Raw genomic sequence first — 22,363 nt, 5'->3', positions numbered from 1 at the left:
TGCATGGAGAGCGAGTTCTGAAGATTTTTGATGAGCCCCGTGATTGCACTGGTTTACATTTCATTCAGACAAGGATGCTGAGCGGAAAGTAGCTCCATCCCAGTTGGGTTCAATCAGCTTTAAAGAAGCAAGAGAGGGGAAAAAAATCCATTAAAAAATGCCCTGAACATAGAGCGTCACTTATATTAGCTCGTATTTACATAACAGCTCCAGTCGACTCCAGCATTACCCGCTATTAGAACTGGGGCTTACTGGGAGCTCTGGTGGAGCCAAAAGCAGGGACAGGAAAATGACCGCTGTTGGGGCTAATCTCAGGAGTTGCTGCTTACCTTTATTGAAAACGTGGCGCGGTGCCCACCATCATGGAAAAAATGAGCTAATGAAGCGAGTAGGCCTGCAGGAATGTCGCGGTGCGCGGGGGGGGGGGGGGGGGGGACGGGGGGGACGGGGGGTAGAAGAATACAAAAAAAAGGGGGAGAAAAGGAGAAGAAAGGAGAGGGAGAAGCAGGGGAGGGGAGAAAAGTGAAGCTGTCCAAGCAGAACCAGATGCAGGAGTGTGGAGGCCCGTTTGATCTCTGTCCTCATGGGCTGATTGATGTTGCACATTTCATTTCCTTGTCAGAGTCTTGACATAATGTTTCACTAAACACTCAGGCCCTGATCTTTATTTATTTCCACGGCGGCCGTGATTAACCCTTTGTGGAGCTGAAAATAGATCATACGCGTATCGGCGTATCCCAACGTACAGTATATGGACGTACGCACACGGGGGGAAGGGGGGGGTTATCAAACGAGGCAGATGTGTTGTCTATTTCAGACTTCTCCAACATGTGGTTCGGTCCTGCCTGAAATACAGCACTGGCCCCGGCGCGTTTGAAGTTGTGCAGGGAGAAAAGAAGAACTCCTCTAAGTTCATAATGCAGTCAATTCAATTACCGTCGTATGAGGGAAGGTTTCTGAAGGCCTTCAGTGATGCTCTCAGGTGTGGGGGGGGGGGGCACCAGTGTGACCAATCATAAATGATGTGTTTGGAAATCTACACTGCTTTCACTAAATGGAGTAATGATTAAATTCCTCTTCACCTTCACCCCAGGAGTTCTTCCAGCCTCCCGGCTGCTGTTATTGATGTTTGCATACTAGAACTAACCCCCCCATCCCCCCAACGCACACCTCCACTCACCCTGTACTCACTCCTTCTTGGCTCCAGTCCTCCTGAGGAGCCCGTAGTGGCACATATGGGACCCATTTCACCCCCTGGAGAAGCCCTTTCTGTGGGGTAGCTATCCACTTAGTGGGGGGGGTTCACGAGTGGTGTGTGTTTGTGTGCATGCGGAGGGGGCCCAGTGGGGTGAAGGTGCGGGGTACATGGGGGATGGTGTTGATGGGAGTGTGTGAAGTGAAGGTAGGGGGGCTCTGGAGGTGATAAGAAATTTAGATGGAGACTGAACAAAATGTGGATTTAGGAAGTGACGACCGGACAGGAAGCTGTCCGTCTGTCCCATTGGGAAATAAACATTTTCCCTCGTTGTTGGTATCTTTGTTCCTTCAGGTGCGTATTTTTGGAAAAATGCTGTCTTATTCTCCTGACACTCAAATGCATCCGGTCCTCACAAGGTTTCGCTTTTTAAACCTCCTTTTCCACAAACCGTCTCCACGAGGGTCAAAAAATTAAAAGCAATTTAAAGGACTTGAAACTTTAATATTCATGTTTTATTCCAAAGGAAATTGTAGCTTTGCACTAAAAGCCCGCCCCTCCCCCACTGCGTGCAGGCCTTTATTATTCTTGTTTAGCTGTGACTTATCTTCTCATATTAGGCTATAATTTATCATAATATTTAGCCCTCTAGTTTCCTTCAAATGTCTCTGCTTTCATGTGTAATTTAGCCAATATCCTGCTCTGGCTCTGATTACTCCTGAAGTGCTGGACTTTGGTCTGTGGCACATTACAAACAGTCCCGGTGGAGCGCACAGCTGAGCCGCAGCTCGTTGGACCCACGTGCGCCCGGCAACAGGTTGGGCCTCTGGGATGTCCGTGGAAGAGAGAAAAAAAAGCCCAACACAGCAATCAGCCCCGGCTGCAGACGACCCTCGGCCTGACAGATGCTGACCTGACGGAGCGCTCCAGAAGGTTGTCGCGTGAACGCTGAGTCAGCAGATTCGAGTCAACGTGACGGGTTCGATGCGGGTGAGTCAGAGGACCAGAGCTGACCATGTGGAAAACACCGCTGACCTCAGAGAAGAGCTTAGAGTGATGACAGAGGCGAACCAAAGCCGCGCTGATTAACAGCGGCTGAGGTGGGTCTTCAGAGTGGGGAGCGGCGATCAGGCGTGCAACGGTAGGGTCAGCGCCCCGCACGCCGTGCTCTCGGAGTTCTGTTTCGACTTTTGCGAAGGCAAAGAGCGAACACGTTTCTTCAGTTAGGCTTATCTCCAGCCTCACACTTCAAACGCCGGTTACTGCAAACATCCCGGGGTCTTCGGGATCCGCCGCTATCAAATGTACTGATGGACAGTCTGCAAGGTGGGGAAGAATGCGGCGCCGCTGCAGCAGAGCGGCATCAGAAACGGCTTCAAAGCGGCGAGCCTTCACGTTGAATCAATCCCCGTCCTGCTCGAACCTATGAGTTTAGCAGCGTTGCCACTGAGCTAACAGATCTTCATGGTCGCTCTAATCCCTCGCTCTGGTTCTGGTTCCCCCTGTGAAGCCACTTCAAACGAGCCCGGCCTTGGCGAAGCCCTTTGTGTTCTCAAACAGCAGATACGTGTCTCTCTAAGATGTTTCAGATGGTAGAAGCTGCACAGCGCTCAGAGAAGAAGAAGAAGAAGAAGAAGAAGGATGGCGGGGCAGAACGGAGGACTCGGGCGTGCCGTCCATCAGAGGGTCTGGGGGGAGAGTGTGAAGACCATGAAGATAAGGCCGAGGGAGGATTTCTGCTGGAGAACCCAGAGCGCAGCAGGTCAGAAAAGGTCTAAAAACACATGTTTTACGCTTGTAAATAAAATATCAAATTGCCGTTAATATTGCTTAAATATGGGTGGATTTCTGTGCCACGCTCTGCGGAAGTTCCTCAGAAATCATGCTAGGCCCGACTTCTTAAAATGCCAAAGCGACTTCTTAATTCTCAGAGGCCATCTGGTTCTGGACCAATTCAAGATGTTTGTTTTTCATTTAGCTCTTATTTTCCTTCCTGTCGCTTCTTTCTTTCTTTTAAAAATCTCAGATAAAATGCTTCACGTTTTTCGTGAATGTCGATATTTCACAGCGGAGCTGCATCAAAGCGGCCGTTCCACGTCCTTTTTTCAAGGTAACCAGTTAAGAATGTGTTTAACTCTGAAACATTATCAACATATTGATTATAGGACAACAGAATGCGATGAGTGCTGTCAAAACTATTTTAATGGTGTTTATTTCCCGAAATGATAACACAATAATGGAGATTTGTGTGGGGGCGATGCAAATATGCATAAATAAATAGCTCCTTTTGTTCTCACCCAAAAGGTTCTGATCAGTTTTCAGATGTTCTGGCATGGTGACAAATCGCCACGCACAAATTTTCCAGTGTATTTTCCAGTTTGCTCCCCTGGACAGCGCTTCTGATGAAGAGGACGAAGAAGGGTTAGTCACCAGGTACCAGCAAACCCAAACTGCACCAAAGCACAGAAGTTTCAAAATAAATGTCACCTTATTAAAGGCGTGGCAAAATCTGAAACACCTGCTCATAACAACATGTTTATGGAAACACAAAACAGACAGGTGGCGCTCATAAACACCTGATGTGTGTCTGTGTTTGTGTGTGTGTGGGTGTGAGAGAGAGAGAGAGAGATTCTTCTTGTTCAATGTTTCCAATGGGGGTCTCAGATCTGCTGCTGGAGCTCAGTTGTGCAGGATGTTTAGAATCACTGAGCAGTTTGGGTGTTTAAACTGTAGTTTCCAGTCTCGCCAGTCAGCACACGAGACTTCCTCCTTTGATTTGGGTTGAAAAAGAATGGGGGGGGGGGGCTCATAATTAAATAAAGAACCAGAGCCCTGCTTTTCCTTACATGCTACACACACACGTGTTTAACAAGCTGGTGTATAAAGTTAATAGGATGCGTTTCTTTCCAAAGGCGGGTCGGGTTGTTTTCCAGTGTCGGAGTTTTTAAAGGCCGGATTAAGTTGTTGCTGTGGTGATTTAACCACAGCGTCGCAATTACCTCCATGCAAGGAGACTCTGAGGGTTAACAAGCCAGCCAGTGTAGTGCAATTAAGATACAAGCACCAGCAAAAATGTTTAGACGCACAGGACGGATGCAGGGAAGCACGGTAAATAATTAAAGTGGATTCTGAAGGAGAAAAGTTGCTTTTATGGTGAATTTGTGAGACACACAGACACAAAGGTCAGTATGAAATACAAAATCGCACAGCAAAAACTCCCTTTGAAAGAAAAAATAAAGATACATTATCCAGTTACCCTTCTATTTGTGTTACAGCAAACGGAAAGAAAGAAATAGATACATTTTATGGCTGTAAAATTGATTCACACACACGAGTCTAACAAAGCAAAATAATTTTACTCAAACAAACAGCATTAAATGGTTTTAACAGCATAACCGATCATAAAAGGGTCCTTAGTGGGGTCTCATCTCACACCGACAAGAATATAAAAGTCATTCTGTACATTTAATGGACATTTTTTTAGGATTACAGATATAAAAAACCTGAACATGTGTTGCTGTTTTGACCGGGACAGAATCAGGGGTAAGCTGCCCCCCCCCCCAGAACATCAGTGTTAAAGCAGCAGGACCGATGCCTGATCATCTGCAGCTTTGACTGCGTCAGAGTAAAATGAGTGTCGGCCATCACTTCTTCAGCCAGAACAAATGGGACGAACAGCAGAGGAGCAAAGTGCTGTCCACGGGGTGGAAATGTTGGGTGCTGGCGTCGTCTAGTGGTTAATTACGGAACTGCAAGTCAACTTTGCTGAAGACCGAAGAAACTGCTTCATCCTCGATTTAAGGTGCGAGACATGAAAAGAAAATTATGCTTCGTTTGATTGCAAATTCAGGCCGCTTCATCTTTAGCTCCATCTGTGGAAACGCCCTCAGAAGTCACTGAGGATGCTGATGTCGGCGAATTCTTTGCGGTAGCGGTGAGAGGCCATCATGAGGAGAAACGACCACTTTAGACTCATGAAGCTCCAGACGCAGGACAGGTACAGACTCCGAGGGTCAGATAAAGCTGCAGGAGGAGCAGACACAACAGTGAGGATCACATGTTTGATCACATGACTGTCTGTAAGCATTAAAGATCCATAGTTTTTTTTTCTTTTAAATGTGCTGTAATTTTGTCACTTACTATTATAAAGAGTTTAAGAAGGAGGAGCTGATTCTCAGAAAGAAAATGTGCTTGTTTTATGTGGAAGTCAGACCAGAATGACTTCAGTGCATTAGTGTACTCAGTGAATAACTGGTGTGGTAAGAGAAACAGAAACATTGTTTCTGTTTCCATAAATCACGTCAGGATAATCCAAACTGAATTTTTCTGAGCAGTTGGCCCAATTCTGCAGAATTCAAGGGAGTCAAACCAAAACAATGTGGACAAATAACGCCGCAGCAGACAAATGCAATCAGCTGTCACTGTGGATTGGCTTTTATTTATGCCAAAATGATCACAAATATGTAATAAATCAGCCAAAGGAAGGACGAAGCAAAGGTGGGGTCCTCTGCTGGGAGGACACCAGCAGGATGACGTCAGACGGGAAAGTGATTAAGAGGAACTTACACTCTTTGTTGTCGACGGCAACCCACATGAAGGCGATGAAGGCCGCGGCCGACAAGAGAGAGAAGAAAACACCGATGAAGAAGAAGAGCTTGAGGCCCTTCAGCCAGGTCCTCCAGAGATCCTGCAGGTACATGACGTGAGTGATGAGGGTCCAGAGCGCCAACACCCCTGAGGGACAAAAGGTCCAGAAGGTCACTCTCTGACGGATGCTGGTGGGTTCTTTACACACAGCTCATTAACGTCATTTGTTTGGATGATATTGCAAAAAGTTTCCTTTTTTTTAACCTCAGAAAACAAAAAAAACATGTGACTGAGATGTACAGTATGTTATAGGTGGTAGCGAGCAGTAAATGACACAGCATTTTAACTGCTGAGTCACAGGTCACGATTCTTATCTTCCTCTTTTTCACCAAAAACACCAAGATTGGATTCCTACCCCATGATGCAATGCAAACAGTTACACAAGGGCTAAAGAGTTTCTTTTTAAAAATATCTTTAAGTTAAAGTCATTCATCACACACGTCCCAAACCATAGCACCGAGAGGAAAAGTCCAACAAAATGAATGTTATAGCGGAGAAAGCAACTAAATATGACATGTCGTGGGTCACTAAATGGATGTGTGGCACTTTCTGAGGTATGAAGGTTAGAGATTGGAGTTATCTGAACTTTCCTAACTCAACAATGTTTCAAAGGTCAGATCCTTGGAGATAACAGCTCACACTTTCTCATTGCACAACTGCCTAAAGGCAACCAGGTTTGTGCAAACTGTGCACAATATTCAACACCAAGATATTCCTCTGAATCCAAATGATGTTTTAGGGTGGATTCGGGGTTCTGACTCCAAATATGTGATGAAACATGCAGAGTGACGACAGAAAATTGGGATCAAACTACAGCTTGTTTTCTAGCGCTTATAACTCTAAAGTGTAACTCTTAACAATATCTATCACCCGAATTTTCCCCATTGTTATTAGAATTACATCGTAATGGGGCAAAAAACAAACCTACCCTAAATTGGTTTCTGTGCCACATATTTCTGTTTAAGTGTGTCTAAAGGACGCAGTTTGGGCTGTTTTTTGATGGGATGCATGCTGGATTCTAAACATGAAGTGTGGCCCCTGCAGCAGCTGGCGGAGTCTCCCCACTATATTTACCCGACAGTCCTCCCATGGCTGCGGTCCAGGGCTGGATGTACGCGATGTTCCAGGTCAGGAAAGCAGAAAAGCCCATCAGCATGCCGAAAGATGCATAGGCGATACTGATGTGTATCCTCTTAACGCCCATCTTCAGAAATCAAAATAAAAGTAAGAATAAAAAAATACGAGGGAGTAAATGTCGCTCAGGTCGGACGCCAGCGGGGACAACACGGAGACCTGTGAAGGGTGCTGATCATTTCTAAACTACATCCGGTTACTCTCCAAACGACACAAACTCGATCGAGTCGTGCGTCCTGCGGCGGGGTTTCTGCAGACGCGCAGATTAAGCGTTAAACGTGACAAAGCATTTTAGGCGTAAAAAACCCCACAGTTTTCTAACAGCAGCAGAAGCGAAAAATAACTCGCCTGACTCGACGTCATTTATTATGAACCAAATAAGGGATCCCGGCGACCACAGCGCCCCCTGCAGGAGCAGAGTGGGAGCTCACACGAAGCCAGAGAAGGACGGGTTTGTCTTTAAATTTAATTATTTAAGACCTTATGGCGTGTAACTTGTGTTTTGCATTCATGGAAACTGCCTTTTACAGCCGAGCTATTAGCTGTTCTGTCTTAATCTGTATTTATTGAACATTCAAGGGGAGAAATTAAAATGTGCAGATCATTAATGCTGTTAAATTCATGTTCATCAAATATTCCATAATTTATCCATCTTTACTTCTGCAACAGCTGACACACTTTTGTAAATTCCTCCTGCTTAGGTAGATTTAATATAAATGTATATAGAATAAACCTAAAGGGCTAAACTGATGTGTTTACCACAGAGATTTGTGATTTTGTCTGAAGTTTTCTGAGAAAATAAAAGCCCAACTAGATAAATCTCATGAGTTACTCATTTTCAAACGGTTGAGACATAAAGGGACAAAGTTTAATCTGAATTAGAAAAGATCAATTTTAATTAGTCAGAGGAAACTGCCAATGATTTCAGTTTGTTGAATATCTTCAGTCGTCTCTCGTGTTTTATTTATCCAACGGTACTAAATGCTTGCCGTCAGCAGATATCAGGTTTCTACAGACAGATGGCAACGTCCTGGTCGTGTCTGGAGATCACCAGCAGGTCACACCACGACACGCCCGCGATCATCAGCTCTACCTGGATCTGCCGGTAGGACGAGCTTTCCGTCTTCAGTCGCCAACCTTTGTCCTGGAAGTCCAGCAACGAGCGCAGCAGTTTAACAAGCACTGAAACTCACCGGGCCAAAACCTTCTGCCCCGCTGACCTGACTAACCCGTCAGGAAAGAGCTCCCAGCAACGGCGCATCTGGGTGCACAATCAAACCACAGTCGTGAAACTCAAAGCACAAACGCCGACAGTGTTCCTGGAGCATTCCCCTTTTCATTTCCTCATCCATCTTCTCCCTTTTTATCCCTTAATTTATCCTGGATATCAGGTGCCTTGCGCAGCTCTGCCATGGTTTGAAAGTGCACATCTCCTTGAAATGATTCGACAGTTTCATCTTCCTCATTTTGCGCCTTTCCAGGTCAAAGTGTCCATCTCACGGGGCAGAAGGCTGGTAGACGCCGCCGTTTAAAGCAATGTGTGATGAGAGGCGAAGCGGCGGCCATGGGAAAACATCATCACTGCTACTTGATGGTGTAATGCAATGAAAGGACAGAACACTGTCTCCAGGGACCTTTTCAAAGGAGGTGTCCACTAATGCCACATTTGCTGACAGAGCCATTTGGGTAATCAGTGGTTTTCACTTTCCTCACAGGCGTCAGCGAGCCTTGAATTAAACGACCAGTCGGCTGCTGTTAAGTCGGACTTGAGGGGGGCATCGCCCTGGGGGAGAAATGACAAGCTCAGCTTCAAAATCAATTATACTTCAGGCTGCCATAAAATCTTTAATTTAGCAAATGTCTGTCTTACACCGGCCATGCCAGCATAGTTTTTTGGAGATGGCAGTGAGCGGTCCTTTTCTTCTTCGCCCTCTTTTTCATCTTTTAATGTGCACCAAAATTTAGAATCAAGGCAAGAAACGCATAGATTTCATCCTTCAGCTCAAAGCAAAAGAGTCTAAAATCCAAAATCACCTGAGACTCTCCACGATCAGATGAGACATGAAAAACAAGTCAGCCAACACACATTTTAAGCCACAAACTGTCATGACCCCCCCCCCCCCCCCCCGGAGGCTGTAGAACTGGAGACTGAAAGAAAATGACACTTCTGAAATCAACTCAATTTAAACTTTAATGAATATTACATCATGCGCTTTAATGACACTATTCATGTAGTTTTAAATCCAACTAATCAGAGGGTAAATGCCTGGTTAACACAGACTAACAAAGCTAACCTCGTTAGCTTTCTCACGGGGTCAGGGGTCACGGGAATGAGGCTCCTCAGGCGTTTATTTTCCTCGTAATATCGCTCTATATTTCCAACTTCTTCGAAAACTTCGACGGCCGCGACAGTCACCAGTCCGTGATCGAAAGTTTGCGTATCTCGTATTAGACATCTTGAATGCAAATATTTGCCTTAAAATCAGGTTTTGATTCTTTTTGGCTACGAACGCCGCGCGGAGACACAAGTGAACAGAAGTTCCGGAGACTGAATTAATTTCTTCTTCTATGGATTTTAACTGCAGTTGGCATCCGTGACGTTGCATTACTGCCACCTGCCGGTTACCCCTTCTCTTTTCTAACTTTAAATCCTTTTAAATAATTCAGTCGAGATCAAACCTTCTTTCCCTCATAAAATCCTCTTCTCTTCCCCGGCCACCATTCCCAGTTTCGCCAGTCCGCCCATCATCACTTTCCTTTCTTTGGCACATTACATACGTTTCAAAGGCCCGTGTTGTGGCGTGTTTAAAGCGCTCTGCTGCCACTAGGGGGCGCTGCTGCACCTGTCCGACGGTAGTGAAGAAGACCCAGAAGGGGGACAGGCAGCTGGTGACAGCCGCTCCCCCAGCTCTAGCAGTCCAACTATCAATCGAAGACAGGTCTGTGGGTATCCAGTAGTACTATTACTAACGTCTACTTATAACAGTGACGTTTCCACCACGACGCTTTTTAAAATACATTTCTTAGTTTCCCAGTGTTGGCTGAGGGAAATCTCCCAACACTTGCAAAGACCGAAAGCTAAAAGAACACTGTTGCTTCGGATTTAGGACGTTGACATTTAGATCGCCACATAGCCGTCAGAAGCTAAGTGTTTACGGTCGCATCCAGTAGAGCTTTCGCCGTGGTCCGTCCCGCCAGTGACAAGACGCACTCTGGTCAGCTACTTGGTAAGGATGGGTGACATAAACCCATCGACGTCCCATGCGTTTCAGTCGGAGGTGAGTGTCCATGTCAGCTTCTCAGAGTTGATAGTTTGCTGCCATGCTAGCATGCTAACGGTGATAGCGAACTTGTTCGTGGTTGACGCCACACGATGTAGCAGCTGCTGATCAGGCAGCGTTAGCTTTGTGCTAATGTTGACATAATGTTCGGCGTTGCAGAAAGTGGATAAGTTGCAGTAAAACGCGTCGGACCTTCGGACGTGCACGTTCATACAGTTGAATGTGGAATTATAACTGCACTTTGTGTATTGGCGCTCGTTGTCATCTGATTAAAAAAGGCCATGGCTTTAAAACGGTTCCTCGAAAAGAAAACATTCCTTCATTATTACGAAGCATGCTAATGCAAACCTTGGCTAACGATGCCAAGCATCCTATTTTTACGCAACGCTTATCCCGTTTAATCTTCAATTAACAGTTAGCCCACATTTATGGAGTTGCATCCTAATGGCTGTTAGACAGGTTTAAGCTTTGTATCGATTTGAGTTACTGCTTCCTTTTTTCCTTTCAACGGGAACTCCACCGACAGTAGCCACAAGCTATCACTTTAGCAACCGTTATCTATCATGTTGTCTGAGGCTAGCTCCCTTTGCTAACAAACGCGTTATCGTCTTTACTGGGGTCAATCTGCGGCTGATTGAAGGAATTTCCAGAGTCACTCAATCAGAAAAGGTCGCTTTTTAATCCTCTATTCCAGTCACATTGCGGCTTGTATCGCTTCAAGGTGTTAGCTGATGTTTACTTGATTTTGTTCTCACGTCGTCGCGACTTGCCGTTAGCGCCGTGTCCATATTGTAACGGTGTTCGTGTCAACGCCATGTCGCTTCTGTCTATTCTGACTCATGTGAACTGGCTGTTCCAGGGATTCTCTTCCCCCTACCAGAGGAGGAGGACGGTTGAGGATTTTAACAAGTTCTGCACTTTTGTCCTGGCCTACGCCGGTTACATCCCCTATCCTCAAGAGGTGAGTGGGGGGGGGGGGGGGGGGGGGGTTCACGCTTTTCATGGTTTAATTCAAGCATTTTAATAGTAAATGCTAATGTGGGGCATGCTGCTCAGTGACATTAACTCCATTTTTATCGCCAGACCTCCATTGATTACCACTTTTATCATCTACGATGTTGATGTTGTCACATAAGCATCAGAAATCATGGGATGTCATTTCAGACCTAGGATGCAGGCTGGGTACGATATTGATTCTAGCACAACAGCACTGATGTTGCCTGCAGGTTCACCAATTTAGTGTAGGAGGTGATTCTCGGACTCTGCTGCATTGTTGCCAATCTTTGGTTTGTTCTGTAGAAGTATTTATGAGCAGAAATATAATCTGGCATCGCACAAATGTGCTTTATCAACCCTGAATAGTTCCTGCAGAGTGCAAACAGAGATAGTGAGAGTCTGCACTAATCCCAGCATTCCTGCACCGTGCTCCAGGAGTGGCACCTCTAAAACCCAAGTGCTTTGCCTGTAAATGTTTCTGGAAAAACAATCCGGTTTCTGTTCCTCTCACTTTAGAGGTTCAGGTTTTTCTTTAAGTGTGAAGACTGTTCACCCTAAACTGATGGAAGTCTGGAGTTATTAATATTTAGAATCATGTATCCTCTTAAATGCATCGCCTGAAAATCTATTCATTGTTTCCCCCTGTTTATTGTTCCAGGACTCTCCATTGCGCAGCAGTTCGAGCCCCCCCAACAGCACTGGCAGCACGGCTGACAGCGATGGCTGGACCCCTGGACCCCCCACCTCCTGCCCACAGCGCCCCCCCAAGGTTTCCCATGACAGGAACAGGAAGCGTCCCCAGCCAGGAGGCCCGCTCTCCAGCCACACCAAAAAAGATGTGAGTTGAATTCCCAGAGATCTTTGCCCTCGTGCCTTCTCCTCCAGCTCTTTTGACTCTGGCGTCCCGTTTGGTCAGCAGCACTCGATCCCCGGCCGGCACACGGACGAGCGCAGGAAAGCTGACAAGCTGAAGAAGAAGAAGAGGAGGAAGGAGAGGCAGCTGTCCGCCGGAGAGGAGCCGTCGGCTCAGGGGCTCCAGCACCCCGTCTCCTTCAGTGGGCAGACAATCAAGGAGGAGCCCGAGGACGAGATCAGCATCCCCCTCCCCCTCCCCCTCCCCCTCCCCCCGCAGCGCCTCCCCAGCAGTGTCCCCTGCAAGGAGGAGCCCAGCGAGGAGCAGCAGCACTGGGATGGCCAAGACCTCGAAGAAGGCGTGGTGAGGGTGCAGAAGGTGGAAGGCTTCCCGGGAAACCGAACGGTGTTCCGCCAGGGGAAGCAGGTGGTGTTCCGAGACGAAGACGGTTCAGGAGAGGACGAGGACATCATGGTAGACTCAGGTACGCCGAAGGCCACCTTGCTCGGTAGTTGAAGGGCGACTCCGGCTCGTCCCAGCCTGACTCTCTGTCCTCTGCCCCCAGATGACGACTCCTGGGACCTGGTGACGTGTTTCTGCATGAAGCCCTTCGCCGGCCGGGCCATGATCGAATGCAACAAGTGTCACACCTGGATCCACCTGTCCTGCGCCAAAATCCGCAAGAGCCACGTGCCGGAGACGTACGTCTGCCAGAGGTGCCGGGAGGCCCACGGCCTCCAGGACACCCGCCGCTCCCACCGCTCGCGCGCGGTCCCCAGCAAACACACGCTGGACTGACCAGCAGGCGGAGCATCGAGGACTCTGAGCCCTTCCGTTCCAGACTGTCCCCTCCTGCGATTCAGGTTTAGCACTGGTCCCTGTGTTCAGCCAGGAACTCCTGTTTTCTAGTGTGACACTTGTGCGGACCTCCCTTTGACCCCGTTGAAGACAGCCAGAGTGCTATTTTAGATTTCCCGAGGTTTGGCTCTGCTTTCTTACAGACTCTGCGCGTAAGGCAATCACAGAATAGGTGTCTGTCTGTAGCCCGTGTTAGCGTAGCGGCTAACTGTTAGCGTTGGGACTCGGTGTCTCGTGAACACTGGAAACTGCCATATCAAGAGAAAACCTTTACAACTGCCACGGTGCACGCCGGGAGCCGAGGGGAAGACGGTCTGCACTTTCCTTTGTTTTCCATGTCAGCGGGACGCGCGATGCCGCTCCGATAACCTGGATTCGGCTTCACTCGGATGCCTCCGTTGTCACAGCTGACCATTTTAAACGAGATAAGCGTTGCGTTAATTGCTTCAGATGGTGCTATGGTGTTAAGCTGAGCTCTAATCCAGTAGAACAATGATGTAGGGTGAGCGACTTACATCTGCTTCCTCTTTTAGTGCGTGCGCAGTGTTCTGTCGAGCGGTTATGTTCCACAGCGGGTGATTATTGAGGCTTTTAGGCCCCCAAAGTGCTTGTTGCTCTTCCTTTAAATCCATGAAAATGTCTTCCAGTCGAGGCTACTTCTACGGGTCGAGACGTGACTTGGATCTCCCGCACACACGCTGTGCATCGAGCATTCACCGTTTCTTTTCTGATAAATTAGAGAGGGAAAAAAAGGCAGATTCAGATACTTTTATTTCTGAACTCCAGCTGCAAACCTGACGTTATTTAGGAAACTCTAATGGCCGTCCTGAGTAAGTAGCAACAGAGGGGGAAAGCTAGCCAGAACAGTGTTGGAACTTTGCAGTGGAAGTCCAGTGGAAATGTTTGCGCAACGTTATTTGTCCAATGGGCCAGCTCTGGTGCTGGCGGGGCCCACGCTGCTACGGGTCGGGCTCGTTTGGGGCTCGTTTCAGAAGGACGCAGCATGTCTAATGGAAAGAAAAGAAGCTATATTTATTCCACTAAGTATTCATGTGCCATCTGCTGTCGCTGATAATATATAAAAGCCATACTGAAAAAGAAACGGACTCCAGCCTCGGGACTCCGGGCGTCCGAGCAGGTTTTACGGTGCAGAATCGGTAACCTCGCCCGCGGCGTTTAGATTAAAAGGCTGCGAGTCCAGTCGGTGTCCAGGAGCCGTCTAATTCCTGGAAACCCGCGTCGAGCAGCGGATCTACACTACAGGAGCAGGTTTCCCACAAACGTATTGCAAACATTGAATTGTTTTTGTTTGTTTCTCCGGGTGATGTCAAAGTTCAAGGCATGTTGAACCGAGCTTGTGCCAAAAGTCGAGGGTTACTTAATGTTGCTATTGTCCAGAGGACATATCAAAGTTTGGACTGTCCCTCAATTTAGATCTCGGACCGAGTCTTTTTGTTTTTCTATTTATTTTGCTAGAGCGCCACCCCTCTGTTGTGTCCATGCCTGCACTGCTCTGAGCTCTCCAGATGTTGGTCCACGTTTGGACCCTGCGGTCACCCAGGTGGTGACGGTTTCCCCCACAACAGCAGACTAAACGCTATTAAACCGTTTCTCAGGACAGTCGAGTCTCGAAGGGAACCCACCTGTGTCTTTTAAGTACGTAATGTTGACAACTCTCATTGTGATACAACAGTTGATTCCGACCCTGGGTCGTCCCATCCCATAACTGAGAAAGGTCGTCTGTTCTGTGGTGCAAACCGTTTCTGTGAAACTCTTGTAAACTACTGTAAATAAAGAGATGCCATTTTAAATTGTTCGTTCTTTATTTCCAGTTTTGTTGCTGCAGGAAGAGCCGGGTCAGGTTATATTTATTGCTGACTTTAAAAGACGGGGGGGACACTGACGTTCACGTCGGGAGGGTCACGTGATGCAGAAGTGCAAGACTGCTCCTGGCCTCACGGTGGCAGTAGAGCAGAGGAATATATTACAGCTCATTTTTATAACCTAAAGGACACATTCAGTTCAATACGGTTAATCTAATGGGAACACTTGCATTAATTTAAAAAAAAGGAACTTATTATGCTTCAATCCTATCTGACAGATTAAGAATCAAAGGAGGATTTTTGGAAGTCAAGAGGACTGAATACAGTTGAACGTTCATTGAAACTTGCTAATGTTATTTTATCTATGTTATCGTATTCCACAGTTTTCAGATATCTGACAAGACTTGGGAATAAAAGTTTCAGTAAAACAACCTAACTCTTATAAAATCTACAGATGAACAGAAAGTGCATCATAGGAAATGTCAACCTCGAGTCACAGTGGAGGTAAGTTACACAAAACTTTCCCTTTACATACATGTAGTGGTTCTCTTTTCTGCTACTATTTACAGAACATGTAAACTTACTAATTTAACAAAACATGAAATACATGGCAGAGGACTGGAATACAGGTAAGACCAAAGAGGAACTGAGCATTATCCCTCAAAAGGAGGCTCAGCTCTATTATCCTTCACATTGGCTCTGATAGCAACACTGAACAGGCTTTTTGCTGCACGTGTGCCGAGGAAACGTAAACTATGACCATTTGTGCTCTAAAAACATGTTGGATATATGTTCTGGCAGCGACCTTGAAGGCGTAATCAAAGCGCACGGATGCAAATCGAATCCCAGCCTTCATTTACGCTCTGTTCTCTTTAAAAAGCATCCAGCCGACCTCATAGAAAATCTGGATGACTGAATTACTGAGTGGCACCAGCACGAGCAGCACGTCACCCAAAGACATAATAAATCAGGATGAAAAAGCATCTCAAGTAAACAAATCATGAGTGAATGTGACTGGCCTCCTGCATAGACATCTGAATGACTGTGGAATAAACAGTGCACCGACGGAATAAGGAACGCAGCCCTGTGAGGTGAAGCTACGGCTCATTTGTACACATCCAACATCTGAAATGTCAACACACACGCACGGGCATCACATTTAACTCACTGATGATAACCAGGCCCTCTGTGTAGTGCAGATATCAAACTCTGCTCAGGGCCAAAGCCTCTGGCAGCAGGCGGAGTTGAGGGACTGTGTCAGAAATTAAAGACACAAACATGAACTTGCTGGAGCGCTGAGCTGGCTCCTCTATCAGGCCCAACTTCAGAGCTGGGCTTTGACAAAGGGTGGAGCACAGGCGCCTGGCAAACTGATTCACAAACAGGATGGGTGGTGAGGATCAGAGGAGATTCCCAACCCCGCCGCTGACGGACGTCCTCCTTTCATTCCCTGTTTACAAAACGTCTGTACTTGTCTGCTGCTGCCTGATGGTCCAAAAGTGGTGGGCTCCTAGGAATCAGGCTCAATCCTGTGAGCTGAAATGAAGAATAACAATCATTTCAACCTAGAGACGCAGTAACCTGCCGTTAGATTATCGTGGCTGGCCACTCACATTGTTTGGGTATCCGCAGGGGGTCAGTGTCTGCAGAGATGACTTGGTGCATCACACCTCTGAACTGATACAGCAATTTAAGACTCTTCTCCTCTCCTACACAGGGGTCATAGAAGCCTGGCAGTCCTGCCTGCAAACCAAAAGTTGCAATTGTTAATAAGGTGACAGAATTGAAGGCCTCATGAATGTGACAGCAGCTCCATGGTAATTCTGGGCCGGTCAGCTGCTCTGGAGCACGACAGTCTGCAAAAGTTTGCACCAAATGTTGGGAAACTTGGGTGGGTTCTGCTCCCGTCTCTAAATCGAGCAGGCGCTGATAATGTACCAGAACAAGAAAAGTGTTCAGAAATTCACACCCAGTAATAAACAGCGGTTGGCACACAAAGTCGAAGTGAAACATTGATCATCTCGCTATATCGCAATATTCTGCTGGCACACCCTGGATCCTGGCATCCACGTGGACGTGAAGTTAACCCATTACACCCACCAAAACATTGTTCTGAACAAAATCAAAACCGCTCACAATTTTTCACGCGTGTCACACGGTCATCCAATTGGATTTGGAGCTGCGAGGTTTGAAGAGAAACCCAACATTAGGCTCTTTGCCACATTCCTTGGGGAGTTCCTGAGCAGCTTTTGAGATGTTGTAGAAGTTATTACTCTTTTGGGGGGACCAGCGTTATCAGGATGTACTGCACTGTGATGAGGTGATCAATGTTGTTCACTGGCAGAGGTTCTGACATCATAGGTGTTTATTTACATGCATAATGAAAGACTGGCTGTTGCCTTGATTAGCTCTCTACAAATGTGGAAACAGACCCACTGACCTTAGAGGACTCTGTGAGGATGAGTTTAGAGTCTTTGACCAGACACTGCAGAGGCACAGTGACATCAATGACCTTTGCTTTCTCCTGCTTGTGGCTGGTTTCTGAGACAAACTTCCCGTACCAGGCGTTGAGGATGATCAGTCCTGGACAGTAATACAAGATACAAGTGTTAGGTAGCTGCCAGACGTTTATATAACCTGTGATTTAAATTACAGCGCAAAAACTGGTTTTAAGCCTCAGAGGGGACAGGTAAACACGCCATAAAGTGTTCAGCATGTGCCTATGCTGCAAAAATAACAGGGCATAAAAAGCATTAACATCAGCCTGCTAGCGTTCAGGATTTTACTGCCCACGTACAAGGTTAAGATGAGCAGCTTGATCATTCTTTGATTTACGGCAATGGATGATGGAAGTAAGACATGATCATATAAATGGCATCATGATGTATGTGTGTGTGTGTGTGTGTGTGTGTGTGTGTGTGTGTGTGTGTTTGTGTGTGTGAGAATTACATTTTACATATTTTTACCAAGTTTTGACTGATGGTGCAAAGTAAACTAAGAAAAAAATTCAGGCTCATCCGCTGTGTGTGCGTGTGTGTGTGTGTGTGTGTGTGTGTGTGTGTGTGTGTGTGTGTGTGTGTGTGTGTTCTCACCCATCTTAGATTCCTCCACTTCTATGATTCTCCTCACAGATTCCTGCATCAGCAGAACCTACAGAGGAACCGAGGGAGAAAGAATAAGAACAAGATGGGGGAGGGGGAAGGAGGAGAGTGAAAGCATAAAAAGTTTTTCGACAAAGTGAGCTGAGCGGAACCCACAAGCAGTGATCAATAATGCCACACACGCAGCGGATAACTGCATGTTTGCATGTGCCAGTACTCACAGCAGACTCTGCTTCCTGCTTCTTCTTGGCAATGTCTGTGGCTGAGCTCTTCCTTTGCAGCTCCAGCTCTCTGAGAAGCAAATAAACACAGAGAAGATGCCTGGTTTCTCAGAGGACTCTCCCTCTATAAGTGGTATTATAATTCTCTACTACGGTGGTGGAATAAAATCCTGTTTGAGCATCATAATAAAATGGGAGACTGACTCTTCTTTCTGTGCTTTTGTATATGGGATGACGATCAGTCTGTGGATGGCCATGTAGGCCAGCAGGGGCCCAACAGTCGCATAGAAGACAGCGCTGGGTAAAAGCTGATCTGTTAGGTGGATTGGAAACAGATAGGTTTGACTGGAACGTGCCAACCTGCAGAGATACAAGAGAACATACGTAAATAATTGATGTGGGGAGAATTATAATCATTTTTATAATAATTATTAGGAGTTGACCAGTAGACAGTACTTGAGTTTGAGGGTGACTCCCTGAGGGACACCAACGCTGACAGTGGCTGACAGGACACTGTGTCGGCTGATCTTCCTCTCTGCTCCATATTCCAGCACGGTGCCAAACCAGCCTGTCCTGGAACAGCAAGAAAGTCGGGAAAACAATTACCGTACACAGTGGGAGTGTGAAAACTGTTTTGGAGGTCTAAAGTGGTTATTCTCTTTTTTAATCCTGTTGTGCAATTCTTCAATTCTCCTCATTGCATGCAAATGATTTTAATTTTCAGATTACAACTAACATAACAAACAACAAAAGACTAGAAAATCCCTTTAAAATTGCAAGGATTATATAAAACAATACTTGAGGTGTGAACATTCATAGTGACTAATTCATTCAAAACAGGATAACTGGAAAACCTACTTAACAGAGCCTTTAACTTTTGTCTGGTCGTCATCCTGGAACTTGTAATGGTAACTCATCATCAGATAGGAGTGAGGCACCCCAAACTGGGACAGTGGGGAGGGAGGAAAAGTGATTTAGAACATATAAATAAATGTTGTATGTAGCTTCTGTCCATATGAATATATTCATAAACCCGCTGTTTATATGTACCTGCAAAGCGAGCGTAAAGTGACTGCTCTTTGTGTCTCTGACCAGACTGGTAGTCATGGCACTGTTGGGCCCCCAGCGCCATTGCAGATAACCCATGGTGTTCTGGTCCAGGTGGCGTGCTGTCATCAGAGAGCAGCTTGGCCGCAAACCTCGAGGAGAGAACTGCAAACCACCCTGAGCTGTCAAGAAACTGTGAAAAGAGATGACAGAAACAGTTAAAAAGGAACAACAAAGAGAGAACGGCTGTCATATGCTAATACAGCGTGTGTTCTTCCCTGGCCTGACCTCCGTGGAGTGATGTTGCGAAACATCTTTAACCCAATGAGAGGTCCAAGTATGTCTCCTGCACCAAATTCCACCTGCAGAGACAAAACACAGGAAATTGACTGATATTGAGGCATGCATGTGTAAAACACAACAAAACAAACACCGTATAATCCCAGCTGCTTGGTGTTGTGCCTATTTACCTCGCCCCAGCCCTTGGCTGATGTAACTCGTCGTATTGTCATGTTAATGTTGCCCCCTCCAGTTCCATTGTGTGTAGACAGCGAACCTGACAGCACTGCGGTGTCAGAGTTTGTCAAAGGAGCCTGAAGAGAGACAGTGACGCTTGATGCAACTACATATAACTGTGTAAGATGGAAGCAATTCATTTAAACTGTGTATAATAAGATGAATACGTATAAATAATAAGCTGAAGTGACAGTGTGTGTTGTTGCACCTCTATAGACTGGGAGATATGCATCCTGTTGATTTCAATATGAGGAAACCCCCCTCCAGGCATCTCTTCAAAATCCTCATCATAGCGGTCAAACAAATCTGTTGCATCTACTCCAACACTAATTGTGCCCTAAATAATAATTTAAAGAACAATACATGTAAATATGTTTATAAAGTCACATGTCAGGGGGGAAAGTAGATAGGGATAGGTTGACTCAAAAGACCTTGGGGTTAGTTCTCTGCTGCAGCCTCCTCTCTTCTCTCTCTCTCTGTAGCCTTTCATACTCCTCTCGAATTTCTGCTGGAGTTCGCTTTCTCTCCACCACCTACACACCGTTGTTGCCATAGGTAAAGGTTGTAGCGTTATGCTAAAAATATATTTATAAGGTAATGACAAGAACACTCAACCTTAGGTGAAAAAGGTTATGTTAGACAGAATAAATACCTCCCAGCCCTCCACTTCCAACCCTTTCTTCCCAAATATGTCATATATGGCTCTGGAGTGTTCATCACTTAGGACTGGGGAAAAAGGCAACAACTACTCAGTCTGCACATATATATGCACTTTTCAAGTATCATGTTGGTGCATAACTGAAGCATCCTTACCTTCATACGCCTGGCGCACCTGGTTAAACAGCTGTTCAGCCTGGCTTTTTAATTCTATATCTCGATGTTTGTCAGGATGATAGAGCATACAGAGCCTGCGATATGATGCCTTGAGCTCCTCTAATGTTGCCTGTAAGGAGGACAGTATTTGGTACAGAATGATATTACAATTAATATGTGTAATTAAGTGATTATAGTGGGGCATGTCTAAAAACATGTAAATATAATATATGAGAGACAATGTAGTGTAAATGTGCACAGTTAGGAGAGGTTGGTGTTCCAAAGTATTTTACAGGTTAATTGTCAGTTAATGGACCGTGTGATTGATGCCAATGCTGCACTGGCAATTTCCAATGAACATACTTTAAAAAGAGCAACCAAACACAGTAAAGTACATGTATTGCACTTGTTTTTAGACTACAGTATAAGTGACGACCTTTAATGCTAAATAGTCCCCAGCTAATGTGTACTTGTACAGTAACCAACCAGGCCTCCCTAATATCAAGACTAATTACAAAAGGTGTCCATTAATGTAGACAAGTACAAAAACTGTTCAAATTCAACGTAGGTTGTTCTACTCATCTCTACAAAGGGCATTTTTAAACAGCCCAGTGCTTCGCGTCACAAACCGGCATCAGGCTCCACGGACTGACCGAAGGATGCACCGACCGCGGACGTTTGCATCAGAAGCATTTAAAAAGGCAGCCATACTGAAGGTTTTGTCACGATCTGATGATGTGCGTTTATAAAATAGACCAAACCTCCTTCCTGACGTTGAGTAGAGCGTAGTAGTCCTGGTTATTAAGCTCTAAATCATCATCTAAGGACGCCGCCATGTTTGCGCTCGCTCTAGCCCCGCCTCCTCTTCCAGAGCCCTCACAGCTCATTGGTTGACGGCAAAGAGCGGAAGTTGCTGCCCGCTTCACGTTTGAGCTCTGACAAAAAGCAGGGATTTTTTTTATATATATTTTTTTTGCTTTTATTGCGTCTTTGGAACACTTTTTGTTAAATCTTTCTTTGATCAGTGAGAGAAATCTGTAGGATGTTGGTTATTCACGTCTACGTCGCTCCTCCTGATTGGCGGACCAACCGCTCACTTAGATCACGGTTTGTTTTGGTGTTCAACTTTATACTTTCAAGTGCCAAACATGGAGCTCTACAGAAGGCCAAAAGCAATCACTTAATGCGTCTAGGCTATTGTTAAGATCCTAGCAGCTAAAAGGATCATAAATTCTCTAATTCCCATTACTGAATTAGTCCTTTTACTAAAGAAAATAAAAATTATTTTGTCATAAGTCAAAATATACAGAGGTTTTCCAGATCAAAACATATGAAATCTGTTCTTGTAAAAATCAAAGTGATCATGTATATACTGTTCTCTTCATTGATTCTGCAGTAAAGCCCACTGAATAATTGTGGTATGGCATATTCCACGAACACACAAAATAAATAATAAAATGAATAAATAGGTTTTAATATTATTATTTAATACGCACCATTAACAAATCTAGAAGGCCAAAGTAAATTTAGATAGCTCCAGCTTTGCCTTGTAGGCAGACCATTGGGCATCTCTGAACCAGAGTTCATGCTGCTATTGCTTCACTACTTTTGAGCAAAACAGTTTTTATCTAAAAAATACATTAAATTAAGTTAAATTATTAATACTATTTGCATAATCCTAAGTAGGGTGTTTGACGTATTGTAGGGGCTATAGGAAGTCATTATTATTGAGTGTAATATTCAGCCCTGATTGCTATATTGCAATTTTGATTTGCTTGTCATATATAAACTGTGCACATTTTATTTAACCTATTGTCATTTATATCATTTCAATACTTTTTCAGAATATTGTTTGTTCTGCTACACCTGCCATACAAA

General features: G+C 45.6%; 3 protein-coding genes across 4 annotated transcripts; 1 reads left to right on the top strand and 2 right to left on the bottom strand.

The window, feature by feature from the left end:
- Window positions 1-4,321: 4,321 nt before the first annotated feature.
- Window positions 4,322-7,355, bottom strand: LOC130524029 (heme transporter hrg1-A-like). Its single transcript, XM_057029722.1, has 3 exons — window positions 6,917-7,355; window positions 5,762-5,929; window positions 4,322-5,218 (listed from the first exon to the last, which is right to left on the bottom strand). The coding sequence occupies exons 1-3, from the start codon at window positions 7,044-7,046 to the stop codon at window positions 5,082-5,084; spliced, it is 435 nt and encodes a 144-aa protein (XP_056885702.1). The 5' UTR covers window positions 7,047-7,355; the 3' UTR covers window positions 4,322-5,081.
- A 2,478-nt stretch (window positions 7,356-9,833) lies between these two features.
- phf13 (PHD finger protein 13) lies at window positions 9,834-14,775 on the top strand. Of its 2 annotated transcripts, none has more exons than XM_057029720.1 (5): window positions 9,834-10,254; window positions 11,117-11,218; window positions 11,912-12,091; window positions 12,170-12,590; window positions 12,672-14,775. In XM_057029720.1, exons 1-5 carry the CDS (start codon window positions 10,210-10,212, stop codon window positions 12,902-12,904), a joined length of 981 nt encoding a protein of 326 aa, XP_056885700.1. In that variant the 5' UTR covers window positions 9,834-10,209; the 3' UTR covers window positions 12,905-14,775. The 2 variants fall into 2 exon arrangements, with proteins under 2 accessions (XP_056885700.1, XP_056885701.1); XM_057029721.1 differs by having other exon boundaries at window positions 9,835-10,254; window positions 12,173-12,590.
- Window positions 14,769-21,387, bottom strand: LOC130524027 (dnaJ homolog subfamily C member 11-like). The gene is made up of 16 exons (XM_057029719.1): window positions 21,247-21,387; window positions 20,486-20,615; window positions 20,325-20,398; window positions 20,104-20,205; window positions 19,881-20,009; window positions 19,627-19,749; window positions 19,445-19,518; window positions 19,160-19,349; window positions 18,968-19,053; window positions 18,566-18,682; window positions 18,314-18,469; window positions 18,110-18,179; window positions 17,880-17,937; window positions 17,228-17,370; window positions 16,401-16,530; window positions 14,769-16,323 (listed from the first exon to the last, which is right to left on the bottom strand). Exons 1-16 carry the CDS (start codon window positions 21,370-21,372, stop codon window positions 16,298-16,300), a joined length of 1,734 nt encoding a protein of 577 aa, XP_056885699.1. The 5' UTR covers window positions 21,373-21,387; the 3' UTR covers window positions 14,769-16,297.
- Between the last annotated feature and the right edge of the window lie 976 nt (window positions 21,388-22,363).

Source organism: Takifugu flavidus, chromosome 4 (genome assembly GCF_003711565.1).
Source record: "Takifugu flavidus isolate HTHZ2018 chromosome 4, ASM371156v2, whole genome shotgun sequence".
Lineage (NCBI taxonomy): Eukaryota > Metazoa > Chordata > Actinopteri > Tetraodontiformes > Tetraodontidae > Takifugu > Takifugu flavidus.
Note: the sequence above shows the minus strand (reverse complement) of the source record. Positions and strands in the feature narration are given on the sequence as shown.